Below are 12,695 nucleotides of genomic sequence, written 5' to 3'. Positions count from 1 at the left end.
AAATCATTTTTTTCTACCCTCCTCAAGGCGGGTTCGGGTTTAACATATTCGTACCATCTTGTGAATTTATCAAACTTTTTTTTTTTTATTTCACCTGTCTGAGTTTGTATGCCCTCTAGTTTTATAACAGCCCGAAAATTAGCCTCATGCAACGGTCAGCATAGTTCCTTCTTGGCAGATGCACGGGTCTGTAGTAACATGCATTAAGCTTGACAAAACTATCCTTAAAACCCGTATCAGTTTTTTTTAAACTTAAATTTTTATTGAAATTTTTCAACTCCACATGTAAACATCAAAGTATACATAAAGATCCATGTATTACATTCTATGGGTGGAGCGGCTGAAAAAATCAGATACAACTGAAAAGAGAACAACAAAAAGAAAGAAAGTAAACAGTCATGGCTACATGTGTCCATTATTAAATTACACTGTATACAGATTTAAGAGAAAAGAATAAGAACAAGATACATTTCAAGTAGGCTATTCCCTACTTTCATTCTTCAAGAGATTCTACCAGACTAACTGAATTTCCCCTCGGGGATGAATAAAGTAATTTTGATTTGATTGATCACGTCCACTTCTCCCATTTAGTCAAAAAGATGTCCTTGCTACTGTTGTTTATGTGTAACGCCACCGAAAATAGTTGATATTGGTAGAGAACCATCTTGTCATACAGTCCAACAGTTAGTTTTGTGCGTTGCTGCCAAATAATTAGTAAATAAACGTAGTTTGCTGCTACTTTCACGCTAAATAAAACTTCTGCACACCATTGAAGACAGAGTCTTATATAGTGTGTGCTTTGGAAAAATGGAAAAGCGCTAAAATGCTAGTGCGTAGCTATTTCAACGAAAGAGTTAAGGGTTAGAATGCGCTTCCTGTACCTTTTGGGATTTGAAGTCCGCTAGGGTGGCCATTGCAATGACGAAGCATGACGAAGACCTACCGAAAGAACTACAACCAGCCTCTCCTGTGATACCAACGGACAGATCGCAACACCGCCCACCCTACCCGGCTCTGCTTCAGCTTTGTTAGGCAGAAAACTTCCTGAGTAAGACACAAACCAAAACAAAGGGCTTATTGGAGCAAACAACCGAAGCTACTCTCTCTCTGTTGGTGTTATATCTTTTATATTTCCGCTGTTTTATCACCAGATACTTAGCTCGCGATATAGTGCTAGTAAGCTAACGACGGAGTTGTTCACCTGCTCTAAACTGCTAATCTCATGTTAGCGCATTAACGTTACCTGTGCCTATTCATCGTTTGTTTATTAACATTATCCACCTCCTTGTAATCTTCGTTCCTCTTCTCTTCATTGACAACAGTTTTCTCCAATGGTAAGTGTCATACAGTAACGTTAACTGTGACCTCTCTCCACCACCGATATGGTTTTTTGGTTAGTTTAAGTCAGGGATGGGCAACTGGAGGCCCGGGGGCCCCATCCGGCCCGCACCCTCACTTGAAGTGGTCCTCAGTAAAACTACATGCATTTGAGCATGAAGTCTTAAAAGTGCAGTGTAAAAATGCACAAAATTACTACTTGTAATTAATGTTGGTCTGCTGTTCTTGCACTGAAAAAAAAAGAAAGAAATCACAGTAAGTGGTTATTTTTTATTTGCTTCAAACCTTTTGTGTACCTATTTATACTGTTATACATGCATTTGAGCATGCAATATGTTAAGTTACTGCACTGTAAACATATTTAAAATTGCAGTTTCATCATATCTGGTTAAGTGCACGGTCCTATATGTGGCCCTGTGGGAGTGTTGATGAAAAATTGTGGCCCCCTCCAGCATTTAAGTTGCCCATTCCTGGTTTAAGTGACCGGCTTGTTGAAAGACAGTAGTTTTTGCGCTGTAGCATCACCTCACATCACTGGTAAATTACCTGCCAACACATATTTCCTTATTATGTCCATAATCTTATCAGTAGCAGTGTGTAGTGTGTAATTCCAGTGTCATATAATGTAATTAATGCAATATAACTGGTAGCACAAATGACTCAAATAGTTGTCTGAAAGACGTTTGCCCTGACAGGCAATTTGACTTATTTTACCAGGTAAATCACAGGTGTAAGTAATAACATTAATTCATATTCTGTTGGATTTAGGTGGACCAGAATGCCAGAACCCAGTTGCAGGCACACCTAAAATGAATGCAGTCATTATGATTATTTGCCACACCTGTGTTTCATAAGTTGAAATGTCAGCCTGGAGAAAGTTTTATTATGAAGCATAGCTAGGAAATATGGGTCCTATATACGGTTAACCCTCCTGTCAAGTCTTCACAGTTTGTTCCCTTTATGAAAGAAATGTTGGCCTATGCTAAACATGAATTTAAGAGGTCTGAGCAGTTATGGTTTGATACAACAACATTTAATTAGATTTAATTTAGGAGTTATCAAAAATTGCACAAAGTTACCTTCCACTCTTAAAAACACACATGTTTTTGCACATGTACACAGATGTTAGATGTGAATCTATCCCCTTCTTGGGTCAAGGGAAAAATCAGTGTAGAATTAATATAAATTTGGGGACCTTCATCTGTAGATGATTTGAATTGTGTTGCTAGGAAACACCTTGGATCTGTGATTATTTTTTGTTCACACTCTCGGATCATAAAAGAAAGAGCGGACTCTCCCTCCAAAATAACGAAGAACTGAAAAACATCTGCCACTATTGACTGTGTTGAAATGAATTAATTTAAATTCAGATTGATTAAAGTAAAATTTTTGGTTAATCATCTCTAACATTATGCTTCTTTGTTTTACATTTGAAGCTTTTCTTGAGGTTTTTAAACAATGCTTTGAATGTTTATCATAATTTATGATGTCATCACACAAAAAAAATCTCAAACAAAATCCTCAATTTGAATAAAGTAAGTCATCTGATTAAAATATGACCTTTTTTGTATCAACTAGTAATTTACTATATTAGAATTAGAGGCAAAATAGATACATTAATAGATTACTGGCTAGATTAATTCACATACCTGGCACCCTTTGTGTGCATCAAGCAGGAGAGCAAACAGTTTTTTTAATAATTTGTAAATTTGGGAAAATATTTACATCTTATTTACACTACTTTTGAGATATGGGAAATGTTTGGAATCAAATTGAATCGAAAGCAAGCCTACACAACCACCAAAGGAATCTACTTCTACATGTATAATACTAATAATATTATTGTACATAAATCTTTATCTGCAGCTGTGCAGAAATCCATCTTTAAATGTTTATTTAGAATTTGATTGTCAACATTATGAATGAATCTTAGATACTGGGTCAAAGCCTACAGGAGGGCATTCTGTAACCATGTCTGTCGTTATCTCCCAGTGGTAGCTTTTTTTTTAATGTCTTTATGATCCTCCACTCATAATCCAGCTCATTTAGCTATTGATATTTTGAAACACTGCCACACTGGACCTGTTTATAACCTTAACGTTTGTTTAGTACTGGGTATCAAGGGGCAAAATAAATGCCATAAAAGTCCTCTTAGTTGCCGTTAAAAAAGGACTGTGATGTCACTATGAGGTCTTCACTTTGTGACTCACTGGATTCTTGAAAAGACACGACACATGCATGAAGAGAGACGTGGTATGTAAGTTAGTCCCTGCCCTATGATCTGTTGTATGATGACTACAATTGATAATAGCGTCAAATTAAATCCTGTTAAAGAGTCACAGGACAAAGCATGGCTGAGTAAGAACTGGTCCTGGAGGTGTTCAATAGAGACAGAGCGCAGGCCGATGAAAGAGGATATTATAGATCTTATTTTACCCACCGGGACTCACTGTTTTCTTATGACAAGATTGAGGAAGAAAAATTCTTGAATATTTCTGCCAATGTTCTATATTTACCACAGTGGTATTTTTATTGCAGCAATAATATTATAGAGAGGGTGTTCCTTATTCAGGTATGACTCATGCCAGTTTTGTCACCATTGCACTCAGTGGAATAGTAAAGCACACACCTCTTGGCAGTGTGGCTGTTATGTGATGATCATGTCTGTGACTGAAAGGCTTTCTGGGAAGTGGTGCACATGGGATTTTATGATATGTAATGGAAGGAGTGAAGCTGGTGCGTGTTTGGATTTGTTCTAAAATGGATTTTATGATTTTATTCCATCTTTGAAGAGCCTTATTTTCTGTCCCCTCTACTCAAGGCGAAAATATTTGAATACACCTCATTAAAGGTGTTCATTTGATTCCTGATTGTAACCAGTGTGCTTTAAAAAAATGTATTTTACCTTTTTTGTAATCCCCTACTCTGTCATTTCCATCCACCACCATCTGTCTCTCTGCTTGTTCACCTGTCCGGCCTTCTTCTTCAGGTCCTCATCTGCTCCCATTCTGTCAGCCTCTTTAAGTGATTGAATGAGGTGAAACTGGCATCAGTGGACAAGCACATACACAAAGGGCCATTGATTGGTCAAGGATGACCATGGAAGACATGAAGAATGAAGCAGACACCGCCTCAGTAGTCTCTATGGCTCTCTACACTGTGATGTTTCCTGTTTTTAACCAGGTAAGGGATGCAGAGAAAGACTTGTGGCGGTGGTTAACTTTAAATGGGATTCCAGGGTTTCCTCAAGGTTTTTAGAGATGCAAGTTACATTATTGCGCAACTGTTTGCATAAAACATAGTAGTTATGTCGGTCAAAGCGAGGGAGAGATCATCTAAAGCCATATAAGATTCGTAGCCAACTGTCTCATCAAATCAAAAGATCAAATCAAAATCAAAATTACTTTATTTATCTCTGAGGGAAAATTCAGTTAGTCTGTTAGCTCTGGAAGAATTACACAGCCTGATGGCTGTAGGAGGGAAGGATCTTTTGAATCTCTTCTCCGAGAGAGAGGAGCCATCCACTGCTGTTTTTTGGTCCATTGAGGTTTTGTGTTGTGGATGATCCGGTTATTTCAAGATGGCTTCGAACATTTTGACAGTGCATCTCTCCACCACCTCCTCCAGTGTGTCCAACCTGGCTCTAACCACAGAACCAGCTCTTTTGGCTAGTCTATATATAATACTTATACTAGTAATGTTAGGATACTATATTATATACAAGGAGCACACCTACAACAAGCATTCCTTTTCAAGTATTTATTTATACAGCAACCTATGCCCTTTAACCTAAAAATATGTGTGTGTGTGTGTGTGTGTGTGTGTGAGAAACGTGTATCTGGAGGAGTGTGCGCATTTGTGTGTGTGTGTGTGTAACGAAAATCACAAAGTCGTGTGTGTGTGTTTGTGTTTGTGAAGCATGTGTATCTGGAGGAGTGTGCGCGCTTACGCTCTTTGAGTTGCAGGACAAATTATATATCAAAACGTGCGGTTTTGCTCTGCTCTGATTGCCTTTGATCCTTTGATGCGATTTCAGTTACAGATACACACACGCACACACACACACACACACACACGTGTGCGTAAGCGCGCACACTCCTCCAGATACACATGCTTCACACACATACAAAGTGTGCCTCGAGTGTCTCAAAGAGTTGCAGGACTAGTAGCGGGACAAAATTGTGTCCGAAAGAGGAAGAAGAAAAAATCCACAGTATAACAATAGTGCTCAGGGCTTTGCCCCGTGGCCTTAATAAGAAAAACAGCAGATGTTGAAATTGAATGTTGGATGAAGAAATACTAATATCTCAGCCACTATTTCATGGATTGGCATGACATTTTGTGCACAGATTAATGGTCCCTAATGGATAAATCTTAATTAAAAAGATCATTCACCAACAGAATAGAAATATGTCAATACAGCTTGTACACACAGTCATCATCATCATCATGATCCTCATCATCATGCCTAGAAGATCAATCCTAGGCCAAATGAAGAAGTATTTCAAAGCAAAAAATGATATTACAGTAATGACTTCGGTGGTCCCTTGAATTTTCCCCTAGAGCCACTAAGACATGTACATGTAGCTTTGATTGAAATATCTATTGGATGGATTGTTGTCACATTGAGTAAAGATAATGTTTTCCAGAGGATAAATAGAAACTTTGATCACCTGACCATTCACCTAGCGCCATCATCAGGTCAAAATGTAACTTTATCCAGTACTTTGTTAGATTGAAAAATACCTACAAAACAAATGACATTCCCAACAGCTTCAGTTGTAATTTGTTGACCTAAATTAGGTCATAAAATACCTAAAAGATTTAAACTGCAGTTTCCACAAACATCTGACTACTGCACTTTTAGTATTTCTTTTGCGTTTGACATTTTTTTTTTAATGAAGCTTTATAGAAAATAGATGGTTAAAAGACACTTTATTTTAAAGCCACACATGTGTGAGTATGCTGTGTAAATATTGACAGACAGAACTTAAGTAGAGATGAGCTCTGTAATACCACAATATCAGCTCAGAGGAATGGAAAAGACTTCAATTCCACAGATGGACGGACTCAACAGCTTTTCACAACACAATAACACAGTGTCCTCTTTTGATATTGCAGGATGCCTGGCTTGTATGTACTTTCTGCAGAATTACATTTCAGGACAGAAGAGAGGCTCTGATAAGAGTTGTACGTGTGTGTGCTATAGTTTGTGTTACTGACTTATGTTTGTGTGTCTGTGTATTACAACTTACAGCTGGAGAAAGTCGACTTATCAGCAGCGCAGACCTTGAGAGCAGCCGTCATAAAGGTAAAAAGAAAACATTTATTTTGTTAGTTTGTTTAGGATGAACTGTCACCTTTCTTGTAATATTTGTGCTCACTTTTTTTAAACCTTTTAAACTATTTCAGACTATCATCTGTGTGCTGATTTTGTAGATTTTATACATTTAATGCAACAGAGGACCAAGACTGTATGTTTGTGTGTTTTAAGGCAGAGAAGGAGAACCCAGGCCTGACCCAGGACATTGTTTTGAAAATATTGGAGAAGAAGAAAGTTAAAATTGACTATAATGAGTCTCTACTTCGCATGGCTGCAGACGATGTGGAAGGTAGGATACTTGGTGAATGTTGCATGCAAAGAGAGGAGGGTGCAGTAGATTTACAGTAGGTCACTAATAAGAAAGGCATGGTCAACTTGAATATATATATATATATATATATATATATTCAAGTTGACCATGCCATGTGAATGAATGACATGAATATACTAAGTGCTGAGAGAATGAGAATGTATCTTTTCTATTTACTATTTATTGAGATGAGATGATAAGAATGTATCTTGTTATTTACTATTTATTATGCTTTTTTTTTTATGAGTCCAGTACCTGAGTGCATTGAATTTCGTTGTATTTCTGTGCAATGACAAATAAAATCTAATCTAATCTAATCTAATTCAATTTGAATATTCTCTCAGGACATGCAAAACACAGACTGTATTGCTTAAGGACGCTTCAGCAAGAAGGATGATTACCAACATACTATAGCTTCACTTGGGTTTCCGTTTTGCTCCAGCCCATTTTCCATTAGCCCAATTATCCACTGGGAGGAGCTGTTTCTCCACAAATCAAATGCTCTCCCCGTGCTCAAACGTTCCTTCGTTTTTGTCTGTAATTGAATTCCTGGTGCCATGTACAGTGATTGATGGTAGTAATGAATTCACACATGCACACACACACACACTTTGGATGAATTTTAAATGTACCTCCTGCATGGCACAGCCCAAGTTGTGCCTTAATCCTGCCTTCACTCAACAAACTAAACACTGTCACTTTAAAGTGTGTGCACACGCACATTCACACATGCACACTGTTAATTTTATACATTTTTCACTGTAGACCACAATTATTAATTGCTTAATTTCAATGCCCCCTGTAGCTATTTGTACATGTGTTTGACGTGCCCGTCAATGAGGAGTTCTTTGATCTGTATTTTTTCTTCTTCCTCTTCTCAGAATTTATGATTGACAGGCGAGAGCCAGAGTTCCAGGAGCTGAATGAGAGGGCCCGAGCTCTGAAACACATCCTCAGCACCATACCAGATGAGATCAATGACAGAGTAGGCTTCCTACAGACCATCAAGTAAGACAGCTCAGTGTGTGAATGTATGTGTGTGTGTTACATACACCAGGTTTAAGTCTTATTAAAAGTTTTTGTCTAACTTGTTTTATTAATTGTACACATTGCATCTCAAGAGAACTTGTGAAAACGAAATGGGATTCTAATCTTTTCTTTTCATGGTTAATCGTTTGGTGAGACTTAAGATGTGATACAGGGTTTGTCCTTGTGATAAAAACCAACCATAAAAGATTTATTGTGAACCAAATTTTGGATGAGGCACAATTGAGAACAAAGTCAAAGGAAAGACATTAAAGAGGGTGAACACATGAAAATTTGATCTATGTAGCGATTGGAACAAGCCAAATCTTTCAATTTTTTCTGGAGAGTTTCGAGGTTAGTCTGAATCATAAAAAAAAAAATACATTCTGCACACGTGGGTTAGTGCATATTTTGCTAACTAGAGTCTGAATTAAATGTATTTATTCATTTTCATTTCATCTAATGCAACTTAAAAGCTCCAATCCACAAACTGAAACACAAGATATGGTTTTCGATATGTGTGCAATATAAAGAACTAAAATATTTGTGTTCAAATTATAAGGTTAGTACAACGTGTGGAAGTTTGAAAACTGCTTTATTGGTTCTTTAAGGTTATGCTTGAAATCAGTTTGAACTTGAATTGTGTAAATCCAGAGATTGTCTGACATTTAATGGAATTAGCAGATTTTCATCCAACTGGTCAGTTGTGCTCAAGAAATGGTTAAAACATTCATATTACATTTATATAATCGTTGTACCCATAGTTAGCAACAGAAAATGTGAAAGTGAAATCAAGTGAGAAGATTTGCATGGATGATAATTTGTGACCTTGGGAACAGCAGTGTTACAAAGAAATGTCAACTCAAAGAGCCACTTAAGAGCTTTCAGCCCCATCTCACAGTCATCATCATCATCATCATCATCATCATCATCATCATCACATGATCCAAATTAAGAAATCAAGTCATGAAAAGATGCAACACAAACATACATAAAGGCTGAGTTTAGTATTAGACATTTCTGTGTACATTGTAGAATAGAAATGATAAAACTGTAATTTTTTTAGGCACCACACACACACACACACACACACACACACACACACACACACGTATATGTATTAAAGAGAGAAAGTGAAAGACGTTTCATTTACTTGGCCCACTTTGCCATTATTTTTGATCGAATTCAATACTCTTAGTGAGTCACTGCTTAAGTTACTTACCCAGCGGAGAGCTTAGAAATGAAATCAATTCAAAAGGAATGCTGAAAAATGGAAGTTATGAAACGGCAGATTTCAAGTGCATACGAGGCGAGAAAAAGTTGAATGTAAATGCACGCTCGTGAGAAAAGGGGAAGAAAGGCAGACAACGAGCAGGATCAAGGTACTCGAGTTATCATGGTATCACTGCTGACAAAAACAGACGGATTTTTAGATATTGTTTTTTTAACACGCTCTTATTTGTGTTTGCCATCCACAGGGACATTGCCAGCGCCATAAAGGAGCTACTAGACACAGTTAATACAGTGTTCAGTAAATACCAGTATCAGAATAGACGGGTAAGTAGATACATGAAGGAGACAAATGCATTCACACAAACCTTCTGTGATATAAGTGGAGCTGAAAGGCTGTCTGTATTTATTGGTTAGGCGCTGGAACAGCAAAAGAAAGAGTTTGTGAAATACTCCAAGAGCTTCAGCATCACTCTCAAAACCTACTTCAGAGATGGAAAGTATGACACTATTTCTAGTTTATTTTCTGTTTTAGCCGTTTTTATGTCTGTTTTTCATCCTTTTCTTGTCTCTTCACTCACTCGTTCAGCCTTTTTCTTTTTCACAAGCACACACACAAGCTACCAACACATTTAATATCTGAACATGCCACCACACCACACACACACACACACACACACACACTGTCAGCACCATGTAAATGGTTGTCGTTTGATCACAGGACCGCTTCTATCAAATCCACCATTGCTGAATAATTCCCTTGACCCATTTCCTGTGGATTCATGCTGGCTTGTATTCTCTGAAGCCTGACATTCTCCATTCCAGCCAGATCAAAGTGTTTCCTGGATCAATCCTAATATTGTTGCCATGGTTTCTTTGCTGTGTGATTGACACGTGTGTCCTTGTGTCTCTGTCACGGTTGTTTCCAGAGTGATAAACGTGTTTGTCAGCGCCAACCGGCTCACCCACCAAACCAACATGATACTGCGGGCCTTCAAGACTCTGGTGTAGCCTGAGAAGACACACACACACACACACACACACACACACACATGCACACACACAGCTTCTTATTAGAGAATAGGTGATATGAGGCTTTGTAATTTGTAAAGACATTTTATTATTTTTGGGTTGTATAATTTATAATGCTGTGGCTTTGAGGGGAGATCAGGTAGTTTGAGGTTCAAAGCAAATCAGGTTGACAGTAATTGCAGGGGATTTTAACTCTCTTTTATGTTGTTCTTTTATCAGATTCTTAAGTCGATATTTCTTCATTCCTTTATATATTTCCTTTTGTTCAGTATAGTTCTGAAAAAGTCTAGCAAAAAAAGTTTTGTCATTACACCAGTCAACATAATACAAAGAAGAGACTCAACAAAGAAACACATTCCCACATTTTTGCACTTGAACTATAATTTTATTATGTAAAACATAATCTTGATCTATACGGTGACATCATGTACTTGGCAGTAATATCCTGCCACTATCGGCTTACATTATATTCAACTTAAATATGTCAAGAAACCAAAGTCTGGAGAAATGTTTTGGACTTTGAAATGGAGACTGTGGCGGTATCCCAAAGTCAAGGATCCTTCCTTGGTAGGCTCCTTCCTTCAGAGTCGGGTCCTCCAGAGACGAGGCCAGAGTCCTTCCTTTCACTGGTGTAACGCACAAATGGAACAGCCTTCCGAGTGTGCAGCTGTGCGTAATTGCGTAATGGTGGACGGTCCTGCTTAAATTCAGCGATGCAATTTAAAAACCAGTTCACAACATGATCTGGCTTTGGCATCCGCACTCAGCCACATATTTGTGGAAGAAGATGCTTTAAGGTTGAATCTCCACTATTTAGCAAGTAAAAGCCAAAATGTGGATTAAACCAGGATATTTCACTGATCCTGGCTGAATTTGGTCGCTACTCAGTTTCATAAAAGCAGCGGCGCATAACTCACCATTGAGATGTGTTCTGTGATTTATTTATTTTTTTATAGTACAGTACAATAACAGTTATTTATTAATAATAATAAAGGATAGTAGCGGACTGTCGATCCCTGTTAACACAATAAACAAATGTATAACTTTCTGAATGGCATAGCAACGTATACTTTGCACATAGTACATCATTTGACGCATATATGACTTAACAATAACTTAAGCGACTGAGACGGCATCAATTAACTTTAACGGCAATGTATCAAGATGACGTTTATCCTCTTTTAGCTAAATATACTGTCATTTGTTTATGCATATGTTTTGCTCAACACAAGTTTTGTAAGTGATGTGATAACAAATATTTAGTGTAAACTGAAAATACTTGTCTTTTAAATTCATATTGCTCCACCGGTGTTGCCGTTTCTTCGCTTGCCATTTTTAAATCTCCCTGTAGACCGGTGTGTGCAAGGCATTATGGGTAGTCGGAGCGAACGGAGGATACACACATGCATCCTTGGAATTTGGGCAGAAGGACTCCGAAGGATCCTGGACATTGGGACAGTCCTTCGGCGGATGTCGATGACGGAGAATCCTTCAAATTCAGCCGTTTGAGGATCCCTCCTTGACTTTGGGATACAGCCAGTGTCCACTGTCTGCTTTCTGGACATTACCCAGCACATCATAAAAACAACCTGTCAAGGAAAATGGCTGTGCTGTCTTTCTTTTACTTTTAGTTACAGAAATATATGTGTAGTCTTCACATTTACCACCTACTAACAGTTGATAGTCCAATGGATAAAAATGTACAAATGCAGTATACCAAAAATACCAGGATGCAAGCCAGCATCCTTTTCTAGCTATTCTGACACACAATCCTCTGTGCAGCATGATTGAACAAGAAAGTCAAAGTTCAAGACACAATGTTATGACAAAGTAGTATGTTCCAGTTGTGTGCATACTTAATACAAAAGTACATGCTTTCATAGGGCAGCTGCAGTATTAAAGTAAAAAGAAAAAGTATGTAATTTTGAATGCAGCAAGAATCTACTTGTGACATAAGTTGTGAACAGTTTTTCTTCCCCTATGATTCAAAGAACTTTTACAGAACTGAAGAGGTAGATGTATTAAGTTTTCTGCAAAAAAAAAGAAAAAACAAATTTGTGTGAATTTATTTTTCTTTTATCCTTTATTTATGCAAAATGGAAATCCACCATGAAACTCTTTGAACATCACATTTTGTTTTATTGTTTGCTGGTGAAATTTTCTTTTTCTTTTTTCCCCTTTTAAATGTGGCTTGCATAACCAGAGATGGCATGAAACCACACTGAGTTATTTCCAGAAAAGCTATCTCATTGTTTGATCAGATATTTTTACAGAAATCCACCAGCATCTGTTTCAGTGTGAGATGCTTAACATCAAAAAGCAAATCCTTTGTTTTGGACTCCCAATTTGTTTAACAATCTCGATTGGGGAAGTGTGAGAGTGCAGCTGCCAGCAGCTGTGCTCAAACACAGGTCGGCTTGCAGATTTCATAATTTA

General features: G+C 37.6%; 1 protein-coding gene across 1 annotated transcript; it reads left to right on the top strand.

The window, feature by feature from the left end:
- The first annotated feature begins 988 nt into the window (after positions 1–988).
- LOC131970551 (programmed cell death protein 10-like) lies at positions 989–11,454 on the top strand. Its single transcript, XM_059331972.1, has 8 exons — positions 989–1,334; positions 4,328–4,521; positions 6,596–6,649; positions 6,833–6,950; positions 7,853–7,979; positions 9,476–9,554; positions 9,645–9,727; positions 10,157–11,454. Exons 2-8 carry the CDS (start codon positions 4,432–4,434, stop codon positions 10,236–10,238), a joined length of 633 nt encoding a protein of 210 aa, XP_059187955.1. The 5' UTR covers positions 989–1,334; positions 4,328–4,431; the 3' UTR covers positions 10,239–11,454.
- The last annotated feature ends 1,241 nt before the right edge of the window (positions 11,455–12,695 follow it).

This window comes from Centropristis striata, chromosome 4, assembly GCF_030273125.1.
Source record: "Centropristis striata isolate RG_2023a ecotype Rhode Island chromosome 4, C.striata_1.0, whole genome shotgun sequence".
NCBI classification, from domain to species: domain Eukaryota; kingdom Metazoa; phylum Chordata; class Actinopteri; order Perciformes; family Serranidae; genus Centropristis; species Centropristis striata.
Note: the sequence above shows the minus strand (reverse complement) of the source record. Positions and strands in the feature narration are given on the sequence as shown.